The sequence below is a fragment of the Meles meles genome, chromosome 9 (genome assembly GCF_922984935.1).
Source record: "Meles meles chromosome 9, mMelMel3.1 paternal haplotype, whole genome shotgun sequence".
Classification (NCBI taxonomy): domain Eukaryota; kingdom Metazoa; phylum Chordata; class Mammalia; order Carnivora; family Mustelidae; genus Meles; species Meles meles.
The window spans coordinates 39444505-39467621 of NC_060074.1; the positions used below are offsets into that span (position 1 = coordinate 39444505).

The 23117-nt window shown below is 55.4% G+C and overlaps 1 protein-coding gene across 1 annotated transcript; it reads left to right on the forward strand.

Annotated features, from left to right (window-relative positions):
- Positions 1-375: 375 nt before the first annotated feature.
- On the forward strand, positions 376-13758 carry ITM2C (integral membrane protein 2C). The gene is made up of 6 exons (XM_046019061.1): positions 376-600; positions 8020-8160; positions 9959-10147; positions 11285-11395; positions 11879-12029; positions 12550-13758. Exons 1-6 carry the CDS (start codon positions 481-483, stop codon positions 12639-12641), a joined length of 804 nt encoding a protein of 267 aa, XP_045875017.1. The 5' UTR covers positions 376-480; the 3' UTR covers positions 12642-13758.
- The last annotated feature ends 9359 nt before the right edge of the window (positions 13759-23117 follow it).

Genomic DNA, 23117 nt, shown 5'->3' on the forward strand with positions numbered 1-23117 from the left:
AAACACTCTTTTAACAGAGTGTCATGGGGTCGCCGGTCTTGGCGAGGCAGCTGGAAGGGATAAGGCTGTGAAAGGGATTGAGTCCATGCCTGATTGGACGGATGGATGGACGGATGGATGGATGGATGGTTGGATGGATGGATGGATGGATGGATGGTGGGTGGATGAATGGAGCGAGTGAGTAAGTAAGTGAGTGAGTGAGTGTGCGAGCAAACCTCAGCCGTCCCTCCGTCGGAGCGACGCGCCCCGCAGGGGTCACTGCGCGCCCGGGGCGGGGCGGGGGGGAGGGGGCGCAGACGCTCGGGTGGGGGGCGGGGCGGGGCGGGGCGGACTAGAGGCGGGGTTAGGGAAAGGGACGCGCACACCAGCCAAACTTCCGGTGCCTGCAGATCGCGGAGCCGCGGTCGTACAGATAGAGGCTGCACGGGCGCAGGTTGCACGGGCCGAGGCTGCAGGGCGGACGGGCGGTCGGGCGCAGCCATGGTGAAGATCAGCTTTCAGCCTGCCGTGGCCGGCATCAAGGGCGACAAGGCCGATAAGGCGTCGGCGTCGGCCGCGGCGCCGGCCCCAGCTGCTGAGATCCTGCTGACGCCCGCTCGGGTAAGAGGGGCCGGGGGACTCAGGCTGGAGTCGGAGGCAAGGCACGCCCCGCCGACCCCGGGAACTGTTCAAGGCGCATCGGGGTCCCGGAGCCGAGACCAGAGGGAGTGAGGGTCCGGAATGGGGCCTCCATCCCAAAGTGGGGAGGGGGCTTGGGTCCTCTGCTAAAGCGGCAGCCGAAAGCAAAAGTCCGAGAAGTAGGAGGGGTCTGAGTTGCTAGTCTCCGGGTGGGAAAGCGCTCGAGGTCTCTTCCAAAAGTGGAGGGGCCCTAAGCGGCTGGCCCCAAGACTGGGGAAGGGGCCGGTAGGAAGAAGTTGGGGGAATGCTGGTGGGGGGTATGCGTCTGTTTCTAATCAAGAGGGAGGGGCCGAGAGTCGAGCACCGGGTGGGGGATGGGAGGAGGGTTGGACGTTGTTTCCCCAAAGTAGGGAGGTGGGTCAGGATTGGTGGGGAATGGTTGGGGGCGGCGGGGGAGGGGGGAGTCTGGTGCCAAAGAAGGGGGGAGGGGTCGTTGACTTCGTCCCAAACGAGGGCAGGGAGTATGCCCGCTGGTCTGCACCTGAATTGGTGGACCAGAAAGTGATGAAATGGAAATAAACCAGAATCGGCCCGGCTGCACGTCTAGGATTCGAGGTTTGAGGTTCGAGGTTCGAGGTTATGAGCCCAGGCCCCCGGATCTCACCCTACCCCCTGCCGTCTGGACCTCCTTGCTCCCCTCTTCCTTCCTGTCCACGCTCTCGCTCTGGCCTGCTCCCTCCATCCCGCCTAGAGGCTCCTTCACTGCCCTGGTGCCCTCCCGCATCCCGGAGGCTCTTTGTGGGGGCGGGCCTCTGTGCACCCCGCCTCCTCGGGCGTCCTCCCCCTCCTCCCCCTTCCCTCCAGCCGGAGGAAGAGAAGGCATTTCCGCCAGTGGAAAACTGTCTGAGCTGCGTGGAGTCTGACCCGGAGAGGGCAGGACGCGTGGCGGGCAGGAAGGCGAGGCGAGGGGAAAGGAGGGAGAGCTGGTCCAGCCCGGATGTATTGTGCTCCGGCAAAGGTGTCCACGTAGCCATCGTTTCGGCGGTCTTGGGGTGCACCAAGCGGTCGCATCTAGACTGGACTTCTAAAGTCTTTGCCCACTCCCCCTCTCTGCCCGCTGCTAGCTTCTGATGAGGCTTCCTCAGCGCCGACGTCCCTCCCCAAGTTTTGTGGCTCAGATTCAGCCTTTGCCTCAGATTCAACCTGGGTTGGGGGGGGGGGTGCTGCAGGGGAAGACCTGGGCCCTGGCCAGTGAAAGAGGGAACACTTAAGAGGGGCCTCGGAGGTGGGCCCACATCCCCAGCAAAGACCCAGTGAGGAATGCACAGAGGAGCCACAGGCCAGCTCCCCTGCCCTGGTGTGGTCACTGCATCATTGGGGACCACCTAGGCAGATCATGCAGCTCCATCTGCATCCCACGTTCAGGTGCACTGGGGGTATTCTGTATTTGAAAACCATGGTCTACTGCTTTAAAAGTTTGCAAGGGTCTCTTGAAGCCTCCTTCCACCCTTCACCCAGGAACCAGCTTCCTGCCCTGTCTCAGCCCAGGGAGGGAGCAGAACGATCTCACAGGAGTGGCACATTGTCCATGCCCACTGTGTGGGCCTGGATGATGCCCGCATCCCCTGGGTGCTGACAGCCCGCTCCTGGCGCTGATAGCCAGCGTCCTCTCTTCCCCCTCACCCAGCGTGAAATGGAAATATCAACATCTTCCCCGTGCTGTTTGTAATGGCCAGGAGCCTGCCTCCCAAACCTTCCTAGTTGCACAGGGTCTCCTGGCTGTCTTAATTTGGCATGGAGGAGCGCTGGGGGCCCAGGAGGAGGACTAAAATCCTGGCCCCTCTAGGACAGAACTACTTATTAGTAAATGATCATAGCACCCCAAGGCCCCGAGGTGATACAGAGCGGGCTTTGGGTGTGACATGTTGGTTCTGCCAATCGCCCGCTGGAATTGGAGCAGGGGAAGGGGGAAGAGATTTCACTGCTCTGGGCCTGGTGTGCCCTCACGTGGCTAAGGGGCACATCCATCCCCCCCCACCCTACCCACCCCACCTTGACCCAGGAGCAGATCAAGCCTCCCTCTCCTGCCTGTGGCGGTGAGCACAGCAGGTGCCCGGCTTTCCGACCTTAGGGCACTGAAACAGAAGGTTTTGTTTTGGCGGGACAGGTGGGCCTGCCACCAGCCTTCTCCTTTGTCAAAACCAAGCATTTGAGGTTTGCCCCATGCTGATGGGGATGCAGAGGAAAGCTTATTAGAAGGTTTCTTCTGGCCAAGGGGAACCGAGAGCCCTCCCTGGTTACTGAACTGGACTCAAAAATCAGATCTAAAGCACCAGAAGGACTACTTGGTGAGCGGATGAGTTTGTGAATGCCCTCTGGGTGTTCTAGGAAAATGTCCACCTGGGTACAGCCCCGGGGGCTGGGGTGAGGCCACGGCTGCCAGCTCACGGCAGGGCTCCCCCCTGCTTCTGAGCAAAAAACTCCAATACAAGAAGGATTCTGACCCCAGACCTGCTGCTGGAAGGAAGTGCCTCAGTGGGCTGGGAGGGGATGGGGGTGGGGACCCAGCTGGGCCTCCAGCTGCCCACCCTCCCCTTGGCGCTTGCCTCAGAGGTAATGAGAAGCCTGCGTTGATGGGCGACTGGCGGGGAGCCAGCCTGGAAAGTGGGCTGGCCAGGAAGCATCCTCTCTCAGCACGCGCTGGCTTGATCCTTCCTCCCCTTTGGAGGCCTACGGCCGGCGCTGCACCTCTTTGCCCAGCTCCTCTCTCCCCTCGATGTACCTGCGGGCGCGTGCCCGCACGCTTGTGCACACACACACGCACGCACGCACGGGTGCGTGCATACTCAGGCAGCCTGGTGTAGGCTTGTGCAGACCGGACTGGGCTGGGGGGCTGCAAGAGGAGAGAGATAGGTTCAATACCGTCATCTCTCCAGCACTGGGCTAGTTTTCTCCTTGGCTTTGCCTTTCATTCCTGGCTTCTGCATCGCCCCCTCCCCCAGCCTGCATACCTGGGGATCAGATTTCACTCTCCGAGTCCTGGCCTCAGGCCCTTGGAGCGAGGGAACGGGTCTCTGGAGTGGTCGGGGGAGGGTCCCCTGCCCGCCGGGAGGGCGGAGCTGATGGGGCTTGGAGCTCCTGCCCCAGGTCCCCAGTACCCGCTGGCTCTGTGGGCGAGCTGAGGGACCCTTGTGGGAAGGTGGTCCTGCCCCCGGTCCTGCCCTGGGGTGGGGTGGGGGCTTCAGGCATCCCCTCCCTGGCCTACCCTGGGCCTTCCCGGGGGCCCTTGGGCTTTCAAACACACCGCAGTGGCTCTTCCCTTCCCTCCTCTATTTCCTTCTCTTTTCACTCTTCTGGGCCGGTCCCTGCATGTTTCAAGGCTGTCAGCAGACTGCTGGGGAGGCTGAGTCCCTCCTAGAAAAAAATGTTTATGGTAAAATCATGGAGGCGCAGCCCGGCTCCCGCCCCCCCAACACACACACTCTCCAAGTTCTCTGTCCCCCAGGAGAGCTCTTCCAGCCTCCAGCTTTGCCGCTCGTCCTTTGGAGCCTCTGTTCCCTGGAGTCTCATCTTCGGTGCCAGGAAGCAAGTGGACTCAGAGCAGTGGGTGGTGTGGGAGTTTTCGGGGGCCCGCACACAACAGGAGCGGGGTTCCATGATGTCCTGTCGGCATGTACCCAGCTCTGTGGCTCCGATGCCCCCTCCCTGCCACCTCCACTCGGTGTGTCTGTCTGTCTGTCTCTCTCTCATACACACAACACATCAGTGACCTTGAATCTGGTCTGCAGCCCTGGAAGCGAGCTGCTGAGGGGAACTAAAGCTGAGAAGGGCCAGGCAAGAGCCCCTCCCCCTCCAGCTGTGGGCCTGGGCTGCAGCAAGTGCGTTCCTGGCTCCCCGCCAGCCTCCTCCCAGCCGCAATTGTAGTTTAATCTGCTTGCAGTTAATTTGGACATTGTTACCGAGGAACTGTAGCTGGGGGGCTCCTCGGGAGCCCTGGGAGTCCGCTGAGTTAATGCTCCAGTTGGCTGGGCTCCCCTTAACGGCGGTGGCCCTGGCTTTGCGAAACCATTTAATGAGCGCCATTGCGGGCCTCAGTGCAGGGGCCGGGGAGGCCGGGCCCCTCTGGGTCCCGGTTGGCCGGCTCACGTGCCCCACACGAGTGCACAGCCAGGCACTTTGCTCAGAAAGCCCTGTTGCCTTGGAAACAGGAGGCAGTGTTTTTCTACTTTCTAAATGGAAGCCCCCGCCCCCCAACAGAGGCCTGGCTGCTCCCTGTGGGGGGTGGCATTTCCCTGAGTGTCCAGCATGACAGGTGAAGCAGCTGGGGTGGGGAGGATGGTCTCAGGAAAGCAGGCCTCTCCAGGGTCCTGGGCGAGCCAGGCCTGAATCCCTAGGTTCTCTGTTGTGTGGTGGGGGGGCCCCATAAGCAATGGACCCTCCCAGGCGTGATTCGGGGCCCTCCCTCCCGTGTGGAGGTTGGTGTCTGAAGTTCCTTTTGTCTCAAAGCTGGGACATCCCTGGCTCCCCGTCTGCCTTCTGGCAAGGTCTAGTCCTGCTTTCCCTTCCAGCTGGCTGCTCAGCCATGAGGCCTCTGGGGTCTGGGCCCTGTCGGCGGGTGGGGTGTGGGCTGGGGAGGGGAGCAGGGCAGCTGGGTCTCACTACGCAGGTGGGAGTGGTCAGCAGTGGTGGGCTCGGGAGTTGTTAGCCCCAGACACATGAGGGGTTTGTCCACTGCACATCTAGGAAAGGTGGGTGGTCCTCAGCCTTCCCAGTGACATCCCCCAGAGTAAGGACGCAGGATAGTATCCAGGGACCCCCTGGAGGCCATTTTCTCCTCGGCCGGCTGCCTAGCCACCACCATGCCCACCCCTTCCAGGCCCTCAGACACACCCCCTCCCTACCCCCCACCAGAAGCAGAAAGGCCACCTTCAAACCAGAGGCCTTGTTTGTGAATTTCATTGGGGCCGACTCTGTGGCTCTCTTGCTGGTGGCCCTTGACTTTGTTTCGTTTTGTTCTTTTAAAAGCAGCTCTTAAAAGCTTGCGTCTCCAGTTTTCCTGAATGCAGGAGCAAAAGCATGGCCAGTGTGCAGCCTCAACAGCTGTCCGGGGCCACGGCCCTGCAAAGGAGAGGCTCAACGGAGAAAGATCTGCTGTTTTATCCAGCACTTCATCCTTGACAAAGGGCTTTCATGTTCTTTGTCTCCTTTAATCTCACATTTCCAGAGAGAAGCTGGGGTGGGGGGCTGCAAATGCTCCCCTCACAGGGATCCCAGTCCTTGCTGGGGCCTCTCTCAACTTCCGGTCCCTCCTCACCCCACTACCCGTGAATGTCCCGCCCCCAGGGCAGGATCCCCCCTGCTGATGCAGGCAGCCTGGCCTGTCTCCCAGGTCAGCCATGGTTCTTTGGGACCCACTCGGGACTCTGGAGGAGTGGAAAGGCCACCATCTCATCTGCAGGAGCCCCTAGTGGGCTTGCTCCTCATGGGCCCCCCTGTGGCAGCAGCTGTCCCCATGGGACCTTGGTTAGGGAACCCCAGGGAACCCCAGGGTGCTGAGCAGATGCCAGCCAGGTGGGTGCCTCTCTGGTCTTGAACACAGGCAGGGCTGGGGTCGTGGGAGCCCCAGCACTCAGCTAGTGAGTTCAGGGCCATGGGTTTGGCTTCCCACCCCTGCCAGGCGAGCTCCCTGGAGGGCAGATGGAGGTGTTGGGGCCCAGGGTGGGCTGGGGCACCTTTCTGCCCCATGTCTCTGTCCCGTGGTGCAGAGGCTGGGGGCTAGGTAGCTGGTCTGGTGATGGATGTGTGGGGCGGCGGGGGGGGGGGGGGCTCCAGGGGGTTTTGTCCTTTTCCTGGGCGTGGGTGAGTGGGAGAGCCCCAAGCAGGGAGACATCTGCCCTTCTGTTGGTACGCCCCATTGCTCCCGGAGTATTCTCTAAGCAAGGGGGCCTTAAGGGATTGGGACCTAAGCACACAACAGGCCCTATGCCCCACCCCACCCCCAGGCTAGGCCCTCTGTGCCGTGCTGAGAGATAGGGGCCTATCTGTTCCAAGTCACTTGGACCTGAGCTGTGTCCCCAACCCCCACGGTAAAGGGAGAGAGGACTAATGGCACAAAGGGGGCTAAGCAGGCAGTTGGTGGCATACATACGTGGAGAAGCTTCTGGTTCCAGGCTGGAGCTCCTTCCCTTACCTCATACTGCCTCAGCTCCTGGTTGGGACTGGACTCTGCCCTCACCCTGACTATCTGGACCCCATGGAGGAGGGACTGAATGGAGCCAGTAGAGGCGGAGGCAGGCAGGGTCTTCTACAACAGCTCTCAGGATGGGGGAGGGCAGGGCTGGGTGGACAACAGTCACAGACATGAGAGGTGGCCGAGGTCACGCAGCTCCTGAAGGGCCTGAATCATGACACTCTCAGGCCTGTCGTCCTGGTCAAGCAGTGTTCCTAAGTCTACATGTACACTGTGCTCCACCAGCCCAGACGTGTGTGGCCCGGAGTAAGGTCCTTTTAACTTGCTGCTTCTTGGCAACCCTGAGGCTACTGTCCTGAGCCCATCTGGCTCCCCACAGCAGGTTTTTTCCAGGAGCCTCCTGCCCTGGCGTCCCTGGCCACGTTTCCCTCCTGGCAGAAGTGTTCCGGCTTCCGAAAGCCTCCGGACTCCACTCTTCAGGCTCCACTCCTGACAACCTGCTTGAGGCTGCCGGCCAGTTGCCAGTGTGGGGCCGTCGCTGGCCCCCTGCAGGCTGAGCTGTGCCCACGGGGATGGTGTGCTCAGGGCTACCCAGTTGGAGGGAGCCCAGCACCATGCCCAGACCCCATGGGCCTCCTGGAATGCCAGTGACCGCTCCCTGCCACGGCCTTCTCGGTGGAGCCCAGAAGCCACCTCCCATGGCCCCGGTCTGCCCTGTGCACTGCCACCTTTGGGTGGCTCCGAAGCCTTCCCTGGCTCCCTATGGCCCAGAGCAGCGGCCCCAAGCCTGCCAAGTGCACCCCGATTCCTGCAGCTTCCTGGGTCTGGTGCAATGATAAGGCCATGTCTGGGCTTCCCCCATTCTATGTTTAAGAGCGTATACTGTGATCACAGCTGGGATAATGAAGATAATGGCCCAGGCAATCCAGCTGGGCCTGCTTGGTCCCAGGGGGTCATTCTGTGCGGCCTCCATGTGGGTCTCAGTTTGTCTTTTCCTGGAAGGAGACTGGGGAGGCCCTGGCAAGGCATTCCTTCGAGATGATGCTGTGTGAGTCCCCAGCACTGCCCTTCCCCCTCCCCCACCACCTCCCCCCAACTTTCCCAAGGCTCAGTCCCGGCCAGCACAGTGGAGTCTCACTTTGGGAAGGGGGCGGGAGGATTCCGGGAGCTACAGGACCACCATCTGTCTGAGCCGGCCCTGCCACCCACAGGAGGAGCGGGCCCCCCCGCAGCGCTACAAGAAGGGGGGCTCTGTGGGCGGCGTCTGCTACCTGTCGATGGGCTTGGTCGTGCTGCTCATGGGCCTCGTGTTCGCCTCCGTCTACATCTACAGATACTTCTTCCTCGCACAGGTGAGGCCAGGCGGAAGGGAGGCATTGGGCTCCCGGAAAGGCGGTGTTTGCAGGGGACTGCAGGGAGGTGTGGCAGGAGGGCAGCATGGGCAGTTGAGTACCAGGGGTTTGGGGCATATAGGGGAGGGGCAGCAAGTGACCTACCCCATGGGTGGGAGTGGGTGCCCAGCCAAGCCCAGAAGCCCCGCATCCTTTCTGTATGGGGCCGCCCTGGGCACACTCCAGCCCACCTGGCCTCTTGCCTGGTCCAGGAGATGGGAACGGAGCCCTGTCCTCTTGACTCCCATGGCCCCTGGTGGACTATCCTTACCTGTCTTCAGACACAGCTGAGGCCCAACAGGGAGCTCTCCCAGGAGTACAGTTAGCAGTGGGGGCGCCGGGAATGGAATCTGTGGCCCCTTCCCGCACTGGCTCCCTAGAAGGTTTTCACCAGACACTCAGATCCAGCAGAAACTGGAACTCGGATCCCTTCAGAGCCAAACTCTGTGCCCAAGGGTCATGCTTTAAGGACTTCTGTTCCTTGGACATTTATTTGGGTTACAAAACAAGAAAGGTAGACCGTGGGTTAATAGACAGATCGCCCACCACCTCATCCTGCAAGGGTGGCCTCCACCGCCCGTGAGAGCATCCTGGGTCCCCAGTTACGTGCTCCCACAGCCAGTGAGGGCCTGCAGCTGGGTGGGAGAAGTCACAGTCGCGGTCACAGTGACCTTGCGATCAGTCAGACCTGGGAGGGAGACAGGACCACCAAGGTAGATCAATTACAGCTCAAAAGAATAATGGTAAGGGCAACACACAGGGAATTCCAGTCATTTACGACCCAAGTGACCCCTTCCCACCCTCAAGCAGTGGATTTTAACTTAGTTATTTCCTTTTTTCCATGATAAAAATTACTGAAGAATTTTTGTATTCCATGTGACTTTGCCCTGGAAACATTAGCTCCCGCACACCTGCCGACTTCCCTTCCCCTTCGTCCCCCTCTTCCCCATCGTCCCCCTCCATGGCCAGCTCCCTGTATGTTCCTGGTTCTCGCTCCCCCGCCCATGGGCCCTTCCTGAGGGCTCCTGGTCCCCTCTGTTCCCAGCTCCAACCTGTGCTCTCCTGGGGCTCCTCACCCCACCGCATTGGCTGGGGAATGGGGGCACCTCGGAGCAGCCACCGAGTCTGTGCCTGGACAGTATGATTCATGTGTGATGATTCACACACACACACACACACACACACACACACACACACACACACACCCCCAGAGAGAGCTCACACGAAAACGGAGAAAGGGCATTTCTGCTGATGGCAGGCCAGTAGTCCCTGCACAGATGGGCAGAGGGGATGGCTGGAGAGGGACAGGTGGGCTCAGCCGCTTGGCCGCAGTCATGGCACACACTGCCCCACCCTTGATGGGGCGCTGTGGGGGGTGATTCGGCTGGCTGTTCACATAGGGGCACAGTGTTTGCCAGGACTGCTCAAGGGGCATAGGGTCCAGGGAAGGTGGCGGGACTGGTGTGAGGCTGGCTGCCTCTCGGTGACTCTCCTAGCTTCTGGGTGCCCCACAGTTCAATCCGGGGCTCCTGTGTTTGCTCCTGAGAGCCAAGGAGCCAGTCTACCTAGGACATGGCAGAGCCGGCTCACCCTCCCTCTCCCTGTTTCCCCATGTTTCTCAGTGTCTCCGTCTGTGAAATGGATCTCATTGTCCCACCCTTGCCACTTGCTGAGGCCCTGGGCTTGCTGGCGTGGTGGGGTCGGCGGGGCAGGAAGGGTGGTGCTATGTGACCGGTCTGTCTGTCTCTCCGCTACTCAGCTGGCCCGAGACAACTTCTTCCACTGCGGGGTTCTCTACGAGGACTCCCTGTCCTCCCAGGCCCGCACACGGATGGAGCTGGAGGAGGACGTGAAGATCTACCTCGAAGAGAACTATGAGCGCATCAATGTGCCTGTGCCCCAGTTTGGCGGCGGGGACCCCGCCGACATCATTCATGACTTCCAGCGGGTGAGGCCGGCCGGGGCTGGGGCAGCAGTGGTGGAAGGGTGTCCTGACGACCCAGAGCCCCCCTTCCGCCAAGGGTCATGAGAAAGGAGAACGGGAGCAAGAGGAGAAGGCCAGTGTCCCTAGTACCTCCTTTGAGTAGGTCCTGTGTGATGGCAGGCGCTGTGGGTTAGGTTGTGTAGGATTTTAAAGACCCCGCTTTTGTTCGAGAGGTGTGTTTACTCCTGGATACGAACTAGCCATGGTGGGTTTTGTCCTCGGCCACCTGACTGCTGCAGACACTGCCGTCACGGGCTAAGCCAGTGTTCCCTTTAACAGGGTGTTAGTGTTGACGTTTTCCAGAGGCGTAGTGTGCCTCCTATCAAGGGCATTAAGCGTACAGCTTAGTGGCTACATGGAATGCCCCCCAGAGCAAGATTTGGATTTGTGCCAGCTCCCCAGAAGGTTCCCGTGTGCCCCTCCCCCCAGCCCATACCCCCTCCCCAGACGTAACCATCTTTTGTGCGGCCCTTTTTTTTTTTTTTTAAGATTTTATTTGGGTGAGAACACCAGCAGGGATCAGGGGGAGCGGCAGTGGGAGAGGGAGAAGCACACTCCCCACAGAGCAGGGAGCCCGCAGATGCTTCACCCACCCTTCTCACTCCTGTCGCCAGTGACAGTCTTGAGGCCGGTGAGACACGGGCTCTCCAGCTGTTTCTCCCCCGCCGCCATACTTGCCTCCCAGAGCTTCCTAGGATTTCTCCAGAACAATCCCTTTGCTCTGTGTTCTGGACATTCTTGTTGCTGGAGCCCATGGGGAGCCAGGGACGGAGCGCCTCTGGCTGAGGGTCCAGGTTATCCGCAGGGGTGATAGGACCTCACGGGGTGATGAAAGGCACACGTGGACCATTACTGTCTTCCCCAGACCCCAGCTCTGGGACCCCAGGAGATGAGCCCTTCTGACAGCTGAGGCGCCAGGCATTTGGTGTTTCTCATGTAGCGTGGGGGAGCTCCCGCAGACACAGGCGAGGCGGGGAGCGGGCATTGGGGGCCTCTCCCACTGGCACGGTGGGCTGCTACCTCGGCTGGCCAGGGGCCTCCCAGCCCACCAGGGCCAGGCCCTTGCCTGCAGAGCCTGACCTGGCTGCCCTTCCCACCCAGGGGCTCACCGCCTACCATGACATCTCCCTGGACAAGTGCTACGTTATTGAGCTCAACACCACCATTGTGCTGCCCCCCCGAAACTTCTGGGAGCTCCTCATGAATGTGAAGGTGAGCGGGAGCCCTCGTGGCATCTTGCCGCACTCCCCTGTGGATGCCAGGCCTGGGGCAAGGGAGGTTCCTGCGGTGGGGGCTTGCTGCCAGCTGGGCCCAGCACCCCAGATCAGCCCGTGCCCCTCCATCTTCCTTCTCCCACACCCCGAGTCAATGCCTCTCCTTTCCTTCTCCCTACCACTCTCTGCCTCCCTCCCTCTCTCATGAAGGGCCCCGAGACCAGCTTCCTCAGCCTCCTAAGTCATGCCCCACTTTGGCAGTGCAGAGAACCCCCACGTGCAGCACTGGGGTGCAGAAGCCACCTGGGAGTGTCCAGAGGGCGAGCCATGAGGGCCGTGGATGGGGGCGTGGGCGGTGTGGACGGGCATTTCAGGTGGCGGGGGACTCTGAGGGAGCAGGACGGCGGGCCGGGGAGCTGGAGAGCTCGAGGCAGGAGAGCCCTTGTATGCTGGCCCGGCGCTGAGCCCACTCCCTCCGCAGAGGGGGACCTACCTCCCGCAGACGTACATCATCCAGGAGGAGATGGTGGTGACAGAGCACGTCAGCGACAAGGAGGCCCTGGGCTCCTTCATCTATCACCTGTGCAATGGGAAGGACACCTACCGGCTGCGGCGCCGGGCTACCCGGAGGCGTGAGTGGCAGCTCTTCCCGTCCGGGCCCCTGCCCTGAGCTTTAGGCCACAGCCGTGGGCCCGCTGTGCCTGGCCAGGGGGCTGGAGCCCAGCTGTTGGGGAGCTCAGAGCAGAGTGGTACTAGCGGCTGATGGTAACTCAGCACTTCCCCCGGGCCAGGCCCCGGTTCACGCTCCTTACGTCCTACTAGGAGCGTGTCAGTTGCTGTCATCCTCATCGTTATTTTTGGTGCCCCTTGAAAGATGAGGCAGCGGAGGGACAGAGAGGTTAAGGAACACCCCTGAGGTCACACAGCAGGGAAGGGGGCAGAGCTGGGCCGCCTGACTCCAGCTGTCGAGCTCTCTCGCCCCTTCGGTGCACGGCCCCTGGGTGAGTCTGGGTGTCCTCACACAGGCCACCTATTCCTCCCCGCCCCCAGGCTCCCGAGGTCCCCCTCGGGTTCCAAGGCTGGTGACGTCTGTGGCCCAGCCAGCTCTGGGCAGAGGTACAGTCCTCACTGAGCTTCTCTCTTCCCTCCCAGGGATCAACAAGCGAGGGGCCCAGAACTGCAACGCCATCCGCCACTTCGAGAACACCTTCGTGGTGGAGACCCTCATCTGCGGGGTGGTGTGAGGGCCTCCCCTTCCTGGCCCCACCCCTGCCCTCGTCCTTGTTTCTCTTCTGGCCACTCTGGCCCTCCTCCTTCCCCTCGCTTAGCTTGTACTTTGGACACCTTTCCATAGACGTGACGTGTCTCCTGGTTCCTTTCCAGCCCCGCCCGCCTCCCTGTACCAGAGCCGTGACCTCTCGAGGCCCCACCTCTTCTGAGCTCCCAGGTTTGGGGGACAGGAGGGTGGCACGGGGTGGTTTCTGTGACCACCGTTCTGCAGGCGGGTCTGCCAGGGCCAGCCCAGAGCTGCGCTGGCAGCCCAGGAGATGGACTGGATGGAGAGGCTGGGCTCATGGGGGACCTGGGCGAGGGGACAGGGGAGGGATGTGGTGCGGGGTTCAGAAATGTCTGCACAGTTGAGGAAGTCCCCAGAGGCTTGTTCCTTGGACAGTCCCATGTCCAGATTCCCAGATCTGGGATGAGGATGGGGGCAGGTGCCCAGGGACGGACCCACCCAGAGCACAAGGGAAGGTAGGGTCCTGGGGCTCCCCGCAGGACTCCTGTCAGTGCCTTCAGCCCACCAGCGGGAGCCTGGAGTGAGGGGTGGGGATGAGTCTGTTAAGCACAATCGTTCTCCGAGTGGAACCAAAGAAGAAAGGAGCCAGGGCCCCCCAGGAGCACAAGCATGGGGTCCTGAGGCCATGGCCGTGGGGATGGGACAGAAGGGGGGCCATGCTCCCCTGTGTGCGGGCAGCCCTGCGGGGCTGAGCACTGAGCAGCGCTGAGGGGGTGGGCTCGTTGCTTTCTCCAAGCTTGGAGCTGTTCTAGAAGACGATGTGGGGGAAAGGGAGAGCCACCTGGTACCTACACACCCTGCCGCCTCCTCGTTCTGAAACTCCGTCCCCTCGGCTTTGGGGGAATGCAGCCTTTTCTTCCTTTTCCTTCTCACTTTTGCATGTTTTTACTGATCATTCAATATGCTAACCGTTCTCAGCCCTGAGCCTGGAAGAGGAGGTTTCCACACCTCCAGTCAGACTCAGGTGCTCTCTGGAGATGAAACTCTGAAATGCTTTGTATATTTTCTCAACTAGATCCCTTTTCAGAAGTGTCTGTAGACCAATAAAAATCTTTGCCTTCTGACCTTGACTTGGGATTGGCAGGGAGGGGTGGGCGCCCAGGGGGCTGAGGTGGGGCCGTTCCCGGGTTCAGCCGAAGAGGGTCCGTGCCCCCTCAGTCCTCACAGCTCACAGGTGGATTCACGTTGCACAGGGAGGAGGAGGACGCGGTTTGGATACCGGAAGTAACTCGCCCAAGGTCATGCTGCTTTCAAGTGCCCATAAACCACCCCATTTAGTTCCGCACGCAAGATGACATCATTATTGCTTGTCCTTAAGCACAAGGACGATGTAGCGTTATGCACGGTTTCGGGATCTGAGCTGAGGTTGGCATGAGTCACGGGGTCGTATTCTGCGGGGAAGGAAGCGGTGGGAGAGGCAGCCCAGAGCCCTGGCGGGGACCTGGGGCAAGTGTGGGTGCGGACGCCCTTGGGGCTGGTCTGGCTGAATAATCCTGTGAGGGACATGAATGACTCAGGTTAGTGCAGACACACCCATGTTCTCAAAGGCAATCTCTCCCAGACGTCAATCTACATGCGGTGCAATCACATGATGCTGATAGGATTTTATGTATGACTTCACACAGTTCTTTTGGGAAAGTCAACATGGGGAATGATCTGGTTAAAACCTCAGAAGGGGAAAAGAACAGCCTCCGTGTACTAAGCATTATAACCTACCATAATTAAGGAGTTACATGTAGCGAAGGAGGTGGTCAATGGAACAGTGGAGGGCCTGGAGATTGTGTTAAATATAAGGAAATTTAATGGGGGGCATGTGTGGGTTCTTTTTAGTGGAACAGCTGGCTAACCATTTTGACAAAAATTCACCTGGATCTTAACTTTCCTATAACATTAATTCTGGAGAGACCAAAGTTTTTAAGTATGAAATGAAGCCATGAAAGTACCTAACTGATTTAAAGCCATCTTAGACGAGGGAGAGCAAATTTACGTACAGCCAAACACAAAGTCAAAAGATTTACAAGGAAAAAAAAAAAAAAAAAAAAAAAAGATTTACAAGGGGGGCACCTGGGTGGCTCAGAGGGTTAAAGCCTCTGCCTTCGGCTTGGGTCATGATCCCAGGGTCCTGGGATCGAGCCCCACATCAGGCTCTCTGCTCAGCAGGGAGCCTGCTTCCTCCTCTCTCTCTGCCTGCCTCTCTGCCTACTCGTGATCTCTGTCAAATAAATAAATCTTAAAAAAAAAAAAAAAAGATTTACAAGGGTGGCAAGCTGGGGGGAGATGCTTTTGAAACCACAGAAAGGGCTGTTTTCCTCAATATGCAATGTTCTTACAAACATGAACAACCCAAGAGCTAAATAGGCAAAGACTATGAACAGTCTTTGCAGAGTAAGGGAACTACAAGTGGGTCATTGCTTAAACATGAAAAGATGTTTAATTGCAATGGTTTTTATTAAATATTTTACACTGTGAAGCATTTACTCCATATAAAACGCCGCATATAAGTCACAGGGACATAAATGATGAAGCATCATGACCAGCGTGCATCTGGAGACCCACCAGCCAACTAATGAGACAGAAGACTGCCAGTAGCACTGATTTCCTTGGTGCACCCCTCCCTTTGCTGCTAACAAACCACCACCCAGACTTAATGGGCCAACACAGCAGTTTACTGTTTTTCCTGGTTGCCAGGCATGGCTGAGTTTGGCCAGCTCGGAGGAGCTGCTCACTCGTGCTTTGCATTCAGTAGGGGCTTGGCTGTGCTCTGCACCCAAGGTGCCCCTCCCCTCCCACACCTCACTCAGCCCATGGCCTCCAGTCAATACCCTGGCCTTCCTTAGAGTTTGCCAACCAACCCCCAAGCGGGAGGAAGCCAGAGGCGCTAGGCCTCTTAAGGCCTGGAATCCAAAGTTCCAGAACGTTCTTTCATTGCATTGTCGGTCAAAGCAAGTCACAAAACCAGCCCTGACTTAAGCGGAAGGGAAGTAGACCAACTCTAGATGGGGGGAGAAGCATTCATGCTCAGGGATGCAGGGAACGTTGGCTCCCATGTTTGGAGACCCCCCCACCCCCAACACACACCTCAGCCCCTCCCCTCCATATCCTGTGCGGGACACTAGGGACACATCTAATTTTTGTTCTAAAGACAACCATGAAAATGTGTCAATTTTCCATATATTAGCTAATCTCTTTATATTGATTGGCCAATCCAGGGTAATTAGTAATGCCTACTCTGAGTTTCTCTGCTTTTCTTTATAATTCTACCACATATTTATGAACTCCTAGTGTAGTTTTGCTTCGATTTGAACGTTACAAAAAGTCATAAAATACATGTCTTATTCTCTGACTCGTCTCTTCCCACCCTTTTATTTCTAAGATTCATCCATGGTAATGCCTACATTATTTAATTCACTTATATGGCAGTCCATCAGTCTATATGTGAATATGTAATTTAACGACCTACCCGTCTTCCTAACAACGTGCACAGGTTCTTTCCAATTTTTTATCATCACAACAACGCTTTAGAGAACATCTCTTTTATAAGGCATCTGGTACACCTGTGTAAGAAAAGTGGAATATTGGATCCCAAGTAAGCAAACGTTCAAGCCACAAAATTCTGCCACATTGTTTTTTATAAGGAATTGAACCAATTTACATTCCTACCTGTGCTGCATAAGTGTTCTCCTTGTTCCACACCCTTGCTAATACCTAGTGTTAACAACCTTTGGGGTTTTGGGTGGGTTTTTTTGGTTTTGTTTTGCCGATGGACTGAGGGTAAAATGGTATTTCATGATGGTTTTCATTTTCACTTTCCCGATTACTAGAAAAGGGGGACAAGTTTCATATGTATTGGACCCTCAAGTTTCCTTTTCTATAAAATGCCTGTGTTCTTGGGGCACCTAAGTGGCTCAGTCGGTTAAGCATCCGACTCTTGATTTTGGTTCAGGTCATGATCTTAGGGTCCCAGGATCTGAGAGTCTGTTAGAGGATTCTCTCCCTCTGCCCCTCCCCCCACTCACGCATGCAGTCTCTATCACACACAAATAAATAAATCTTTAAAAATAAAAAAAATGCCTTTTTTGTGTTCTTTGGCCTATTTTTCTATTGGATGCTTTGTTTTCTTCTTATTGGCTTGTTGGAGTTCTTTATATGTTTATGTAGCTACATAATCTTTATGTATTTTGTCACTGGTGTGTGGCAAATATCTTGCCCAAATTTGTGACTTGTCTTTCTCATTTTCTCTGTTGTTTCTTTGATGAGCAGAAACTATAAACTATTGGTCTTAATGTAGTCAAATTCATCCCTCTTTTTCTTTATGATTGTGTCTCATTGCATCATTTCAGAAATCCTTCCTATCCCAACATTGAGGAGATTTGATCTTATATTTTCTTCTAATCCTCAAGGATTATGTTATAATCCTTCTAATGTGTTGTATATTACATTTAAACCTTCCCCAGTAAGTTATTCCCTGGTATGGTGCGAGGTAGGGTTAACCATTTGTTTTGTTTTTATTGTTTTCCTTTCCCCGCTGAGCTACAGTGTGTGTCTACAATGCTCGAATTTCCATATGTGGAAGGTCTATCTCTGGGCTTTCTGTTCGGTCCTATTAGGTCTATCTTTGGACCATAATCAGTCCATATATCTGGTAGTTCAGGTTTCAGCAGTGCCATGCCTATTCTCAATACATATGCCTGTTTTCATATGTATTTTAGAAACAATATATCAAGTTCCATGAAATGTTCTGTTGAAATTTTAATGGACTTGTGTTGAACCTATATATCCACTTGCTGAGAACTGAGATTGTTAGGATACTGAGTGTCCTGATCTATGAAAATGGCACTTGAAACATTTGGATCTTCAGTCTCTTCTGTTACAACTTGATACTTTTCTCAGTAGTCATGCAGATCGTTCATTAGATTGATTCCTGAGTCTCCTATATTTGTTGTTATAGTAATTATGCCTCTTTGTCACTGATTTACAGAAATGTAATTTATTTTTGAGTATTGATCCAGTGAACTTTGCTGAGCTGTCTTCTTTATTCTCAGACATTATCTGAGGATTCTTTTCTATTTTCTACATAGACCCTGTATTGATTATGAATAGGTTTTGTTTCTTCCATTCAAATAATTAAAGATTTTTATTCATTTATTTGACAGAGAGAGAGAGAGATCAAAAATAGGCAGAGAGAGAAGGGAAGTAGGCTCCCCGCCGAGCAGAGAGCCGGATGTGGGACTTGATCCCAGAACCCTGAGATAATGACCTGAGCTGAAGGCAGAGTCATGACTCACTGACCCACCCAGGCACCCCTCTTCCATTCAAATAACTAAAACATGCCTTTTTTCTTCTCCTGCCTTACTGAGTAGGAGTTCTGGTATCATGATAATAGTCCAAACCTTATTTGTTCTTGATTCTTTTTTTTTTTAAAGATTTTATTTATTTATTTGACAGAGAGAGATCACAAGTAGGCAGAGAGGCAGGCAGAGAGGGAGGGGGAAGCAGGCTCCCCGCGGAGCAGAGAGCCCAATTCGGGGCTCGATTCCAGGACCCTGAGATCATGACTTAAGCTGAAGGCGGAAGCTTAACCCACTGAGCCACCCAGGCGCCACTTGTTCTTGATTCTTAAAGAGAGTTCATCTTGAGCATCATTTTAGCTATAGATATTGGGAGAACATTCTTTTTGAAGTTAATTGAAGAAGTTGTCCTCAATTCCTAGTTTGCATTTTTAATCAGGATATACGTTGAATTCTTTTATCACATTTTTCCCCCACACTTAACCAATATGATTTTTTCCTCTTTTAATATGTTAATGTGGTGTATAACATTAATAACTGATTTAGTCATAATGGATTATCCTCTTTCTACACTATTGGATTCTGTTTGCTAATATGTCATTTAGGAGTTACTGATATATGTTTATTAGGAAGGCTGACCTGTAATTTTCCTTTCTCATGCTCTCCTTGTCAGGCTCCAGTATTAATGGTTCACTGGTCTCATAGAGTGAGCTGGAGACATTGGTTTTATGGTTTGGTTTGGTTTGGTTTCAGTTTAATAACACGCAGTCTTCTCAAGTGTGGACGAGCCCTCTTGTATCGATAATGGTGATAATTTTTGGTTTGACAAGAATCAGATTTTAAAATTTCAGAAATTTCACTGCTAGGAATTTACCATATGGATATACTCAAACAAGTATACAAAGAAATACACGCACCAGATATTTATTGTGGTAATAGCCAGAAACTGAAAACAAAAGTCCCTCCACTGGGACTTACTTTTTTAAAAAGTGCAGTTATTTATTCATTTTTTTGCCATTATAAAGAATGAGGTAGGGCTATTTGTGCCAATGTGTAAAGTTCTCCAAGATCTGTAATTAAGGTAAAGCAGATGGCAGAGCGAGAATATATATCCCATTAGTGAATTTTTTTTTTTTTTTAAAGATTTTGTTTATTTATTTGACAGAGAGAGATCACAAGTAGACAGAGAGGCAGGCAGAGAGAGAGAGAGGGAAGCAGGCTCCCTGCTGAGCAGAGAGCCCGATGCGGGACTCGATCCCAGGACCCTGAGATCATGACCTGAGCCGAAAGCAGCGGCTTAACCCACTGAGCCACCCAGGTGCCCCCCATTAGTGAATTTTCTGAAAGATAACTCTATGGATGTGCGTCTACTATTTCTAGAAGGATACTCAAAGCCAAGTCACACCAGTCACCTCTGGAGAACAGCAACGGCAGGGAGCTGTGGGACTCTCTATCCTTCCATGTCATGAAGATGTATCCTTTTTATAATTTAAGCATGTGTGAGCGTATATTTCTACCCACACACCCTGCAGCTGGGATGGGGGAGGCCCTGCTGGTTGAGGGGATGCCCTCGCCGTCAGCCAACTAACCCACAGTCTCACCCGTCCCCCCTCTGGCTCTCGAGGTCTGTCACCTTCCTAGAATGCAATCCCCATATTAGGCCCCGGTGTGGCCTGGAGAATAGAGTGGTTGGAAATGTTAAGTCGACACATATAGGGAGCTCTGTAACCTCTCACGAGTGTTACTATGGAAACAAGAGCCTGGGCGGTCTCCATGGAAACCCTTCTCAGCCTTCTGCCTGAAGGAGTTACCACCCACTGGTGTTGAAGTCTTACTTCGCAGGAGTTTCGATAAATGCTCAGGGAGAAAATGGCGGCCAGGTCCCTGCCCGCCCTAGGGACATCTGGGGGGCTCTGGGCACCACTCGCTGCCTGCTCAGGAAGGAGAACGGGTCCGTGGCCGAGGGGAGCCTAGCACATGTGACACCCTAGGCAGTGTGCGCAGTGTCCCCAGAGTGGACATGGGGCCCGTGTCTGGAGGGTCCAGGGCATCCGGACTCCTCTACTGGCCACTGGCGGGGTGAACTGATGCCACCTTGGGGCTCCAACCTGCCCCTCTACAGAACTGCAGAGTTGGAACTGAGTCACTTCAAACGTGGTCTGCGTGCGACCGGGCAGCATGGGGCTCAGAGGAGGGAGACCAAACAGTGACTGGTCAGCCTTCCCGGGGATTCATCTGAGCTTTGCAGAACCATGAGGAGGCATGGCAGGGCAAGGGCAAAGGGCAGCAGGGGAAGGGAAGTATACCCCAAGGGCCAGAGGCCCCATACAGTAGTGCGATACAGCCATTGGCCCTCCTGGCACTGAGTCCCTTAAGGGGTCCTAGGGCCTGGAAGGAGGCTCAAAGCCCAGGGCCTGGGGTGCCAGGGATGGGCAGTGCTCTCCCAGGACCGTGGGGGACACCCTCATGGGGCTGCCCACCACTGGCGTCTCATCCTCGCCATGTGCCACCCACGCTCCTGCAGCCAGAGCCACAGAGCTGGGAACACGGGAGCAGATGAAGGTCCCGGTGCCAGCCTCCCACCCCAGAGATAGAGTCCTGTGGCTGGAAGCCAGCAAGTCCTATCTTGGCCAGCCCTGCAGGAGGACTGCTGAGAAGAGGGATGGCAGTGAGGAAATGGGGGGTGGGGAGGGAGTTGTGACTTTGGCCAGCCCCTTCGTCCAGCACTTACTGAGCAAGGCCCTCAAGTGCCCAGGCCTTTTACTGATTTATTTTGCTCATTTCTTGCATGATCTCTGGGTGAGTATGAATTCCACAGCCAAAAACTCAGGCCTCCAAAAAGGTATTTTTATTTTCCTATAATAATCTATTTTTGGTTTTTTGGTTGTGGGTTTTTTTAAAAAAGATTTTGTGTATTTATTTGAGATAGACAGCAAGAGCACAAGCAGGGGGCAGAGGCAGAGGGAGAAGAAGACTCCCCAGGAAGCAGGGAGCCCAATGGGGACTCGATCCAGGGACCTCAGGATCATGACCTGAGCCCAAGGCATCCACTTAACCAACTGAGTCACCCAGGTGCCCCCATACTCATCTATTTTGTACAACAATCTAGCTTTCAAATCCCCATTCATCCCAGTGGCAGAGGATGGAATCTTGGTCATCTGGGGGGTAAATTCGGCCATTACTTCACTTTCAAGTAAGGGTTCACCCTTTAAGTAAATATTAATTTGCACACACCCCCCCCAGGGCCCACCATTAGAACCATGTTCTTGAATTTGGGGTCTTCCCACCAACACAGTCTGAGGGATACAGTGGCTTTCTCCTTATATAATTGCTAGAAACGTGAGGGAGGGGACAGCCAAGATCCCATCACCCAGCATCCATGGACAGGGAGGTGTGCCGTCCTCTCTGTGGTCCTGTCGCCTGCTTTCGACTGTGGATTCTGTGTGTCACCTCCCAATTACTGATGACAGCAGCAGCTTCCCCCGCCTTCCAGGGATTCTCTGAGCCACGCAGTGCCCTGTCCATAAATCTCTTTCTGCTCAATTAGCTAGAATTCTTCTGTTGCTTGGGGCCCGGTGTCACTGAGTAAGAGAGCCTTGAGGGAGATTACCAGAACACAGCTTCGTGCTTTCTTCCCCACTTCCTTTTCAAACCTGCTCTGGGGGTCGGTTCTCCCTCCACCATGGGTGAAATCTAAGTAAGATTTCTTGGTTTTTGGTTTTTTGGGGGGTTTGGGTTTGTTTTTTGTTTTTGTTTTTTTTTTTTTTTGGCTCAACCCAAGAGAAGAAAAATTCCTTGGGTCACTTTTACAACAAAAATCCTATTTCGGTAATTATAGTGTCTAGTTAGGAAAAATAACCCAGATTCCAAAGTTCATTTGAAGCTGAAGCTGCTCCCTCCACCAGCTGAAAACTGTGCCCCGTGGGCAGCCTGCAGCTGGCGAAGGAGAGCTTGGCCAGCTTCTCCTCTGCCTTCCCTGCCTGCTGCTCCCACGCTCCCCCTCCCTCACAGGCTGCTCAGGGGGAGGGCTTGGTGCCGGAGCCCCTGTGTAGCAGGGCGCCTGCAGGAGCCTTTCACCCCACCCCCACCCTGGCTCTCACTGCAACTCAGTGCAGGTGAACAGCTCTGCCAACTCAGGTCTCCTCAGGCGGCAGCTAGGCAACCAAGACCAGCTACCGGAACATTCCCACATCCTTCATTGCCACCGGCTCCCAGAATGTGGGCCTTTCCTGGCTCTGTGCTCCAAGCAGACAGCTCCCGCCACAACCTGCCACCAAAGCTTCCTTATCACACACTCAGTGCCCCCCCCCCAAACATCAGGACACACCTATCAAGCTCTCCAGCAGCCTTATGGAAACCCTTCTCCCCAAGCAAAAGACAAGGGTGTGGGTTGTGGGACTCTGATCCTTCTCTCCCTAGAAATGTTCTGCCCAGTTAACAAGCAGGAGTGGGAGTGGGCACAGACCAGGAGGACCCAGACCTCCCTCCCCCGCCATAGCTCCCGCCAGGACTTCACTTAACCTCTCTGACTTCTTTTTGTCTCAGCTTATGGGGCCTTCATGGACATTTGGATGGCAGGTGTGGGGAGGGGGAGAGTGAAAAAACTCCATTAGGTTTACTCGGGGCTCAGACCTTGCAGGGTCCCCGGTGGGCATCCCAGGTAGCAGTTTCTGGGGCTGAGGAGGGCTGGAACCATGGATCTGACCTGAGGCCAGCTCTTTGTGCTTCTGGCTGGGCTGGGAGTTCAGGGAACCCCTGAGAAGGAATGTTCTGAAGCCTCGGGCTCCTGGGTACTGAGAACCAAGCTGCATCCCAGACCCGAAAGGAAGTCCGCGCAGCCTCACCTCTGGGAGGACGCTCGGAGCTCCAAAGGACACCCTACACACATATCAGTGTTGGCCGTAGAACCCCGGACAGTGGCCGTAGGAGATTGGACCCTGGGCTACCAGACCTGTGTTTGAATCCTACTGTGCCACTTAAACTGGCTGTGTGATCGCTTTGCTCCTCTGTTCCTGCATAAAATAAACTCTGCAAAACCCGTGACTGAAGAGAGGAAGCATTTGCTCGAGGTTTAACAGTCTGAGCAGAGCTCGGGGGACAGCTGGTTTTTGCCTTCTGCGTCATCAGCAGAGTGG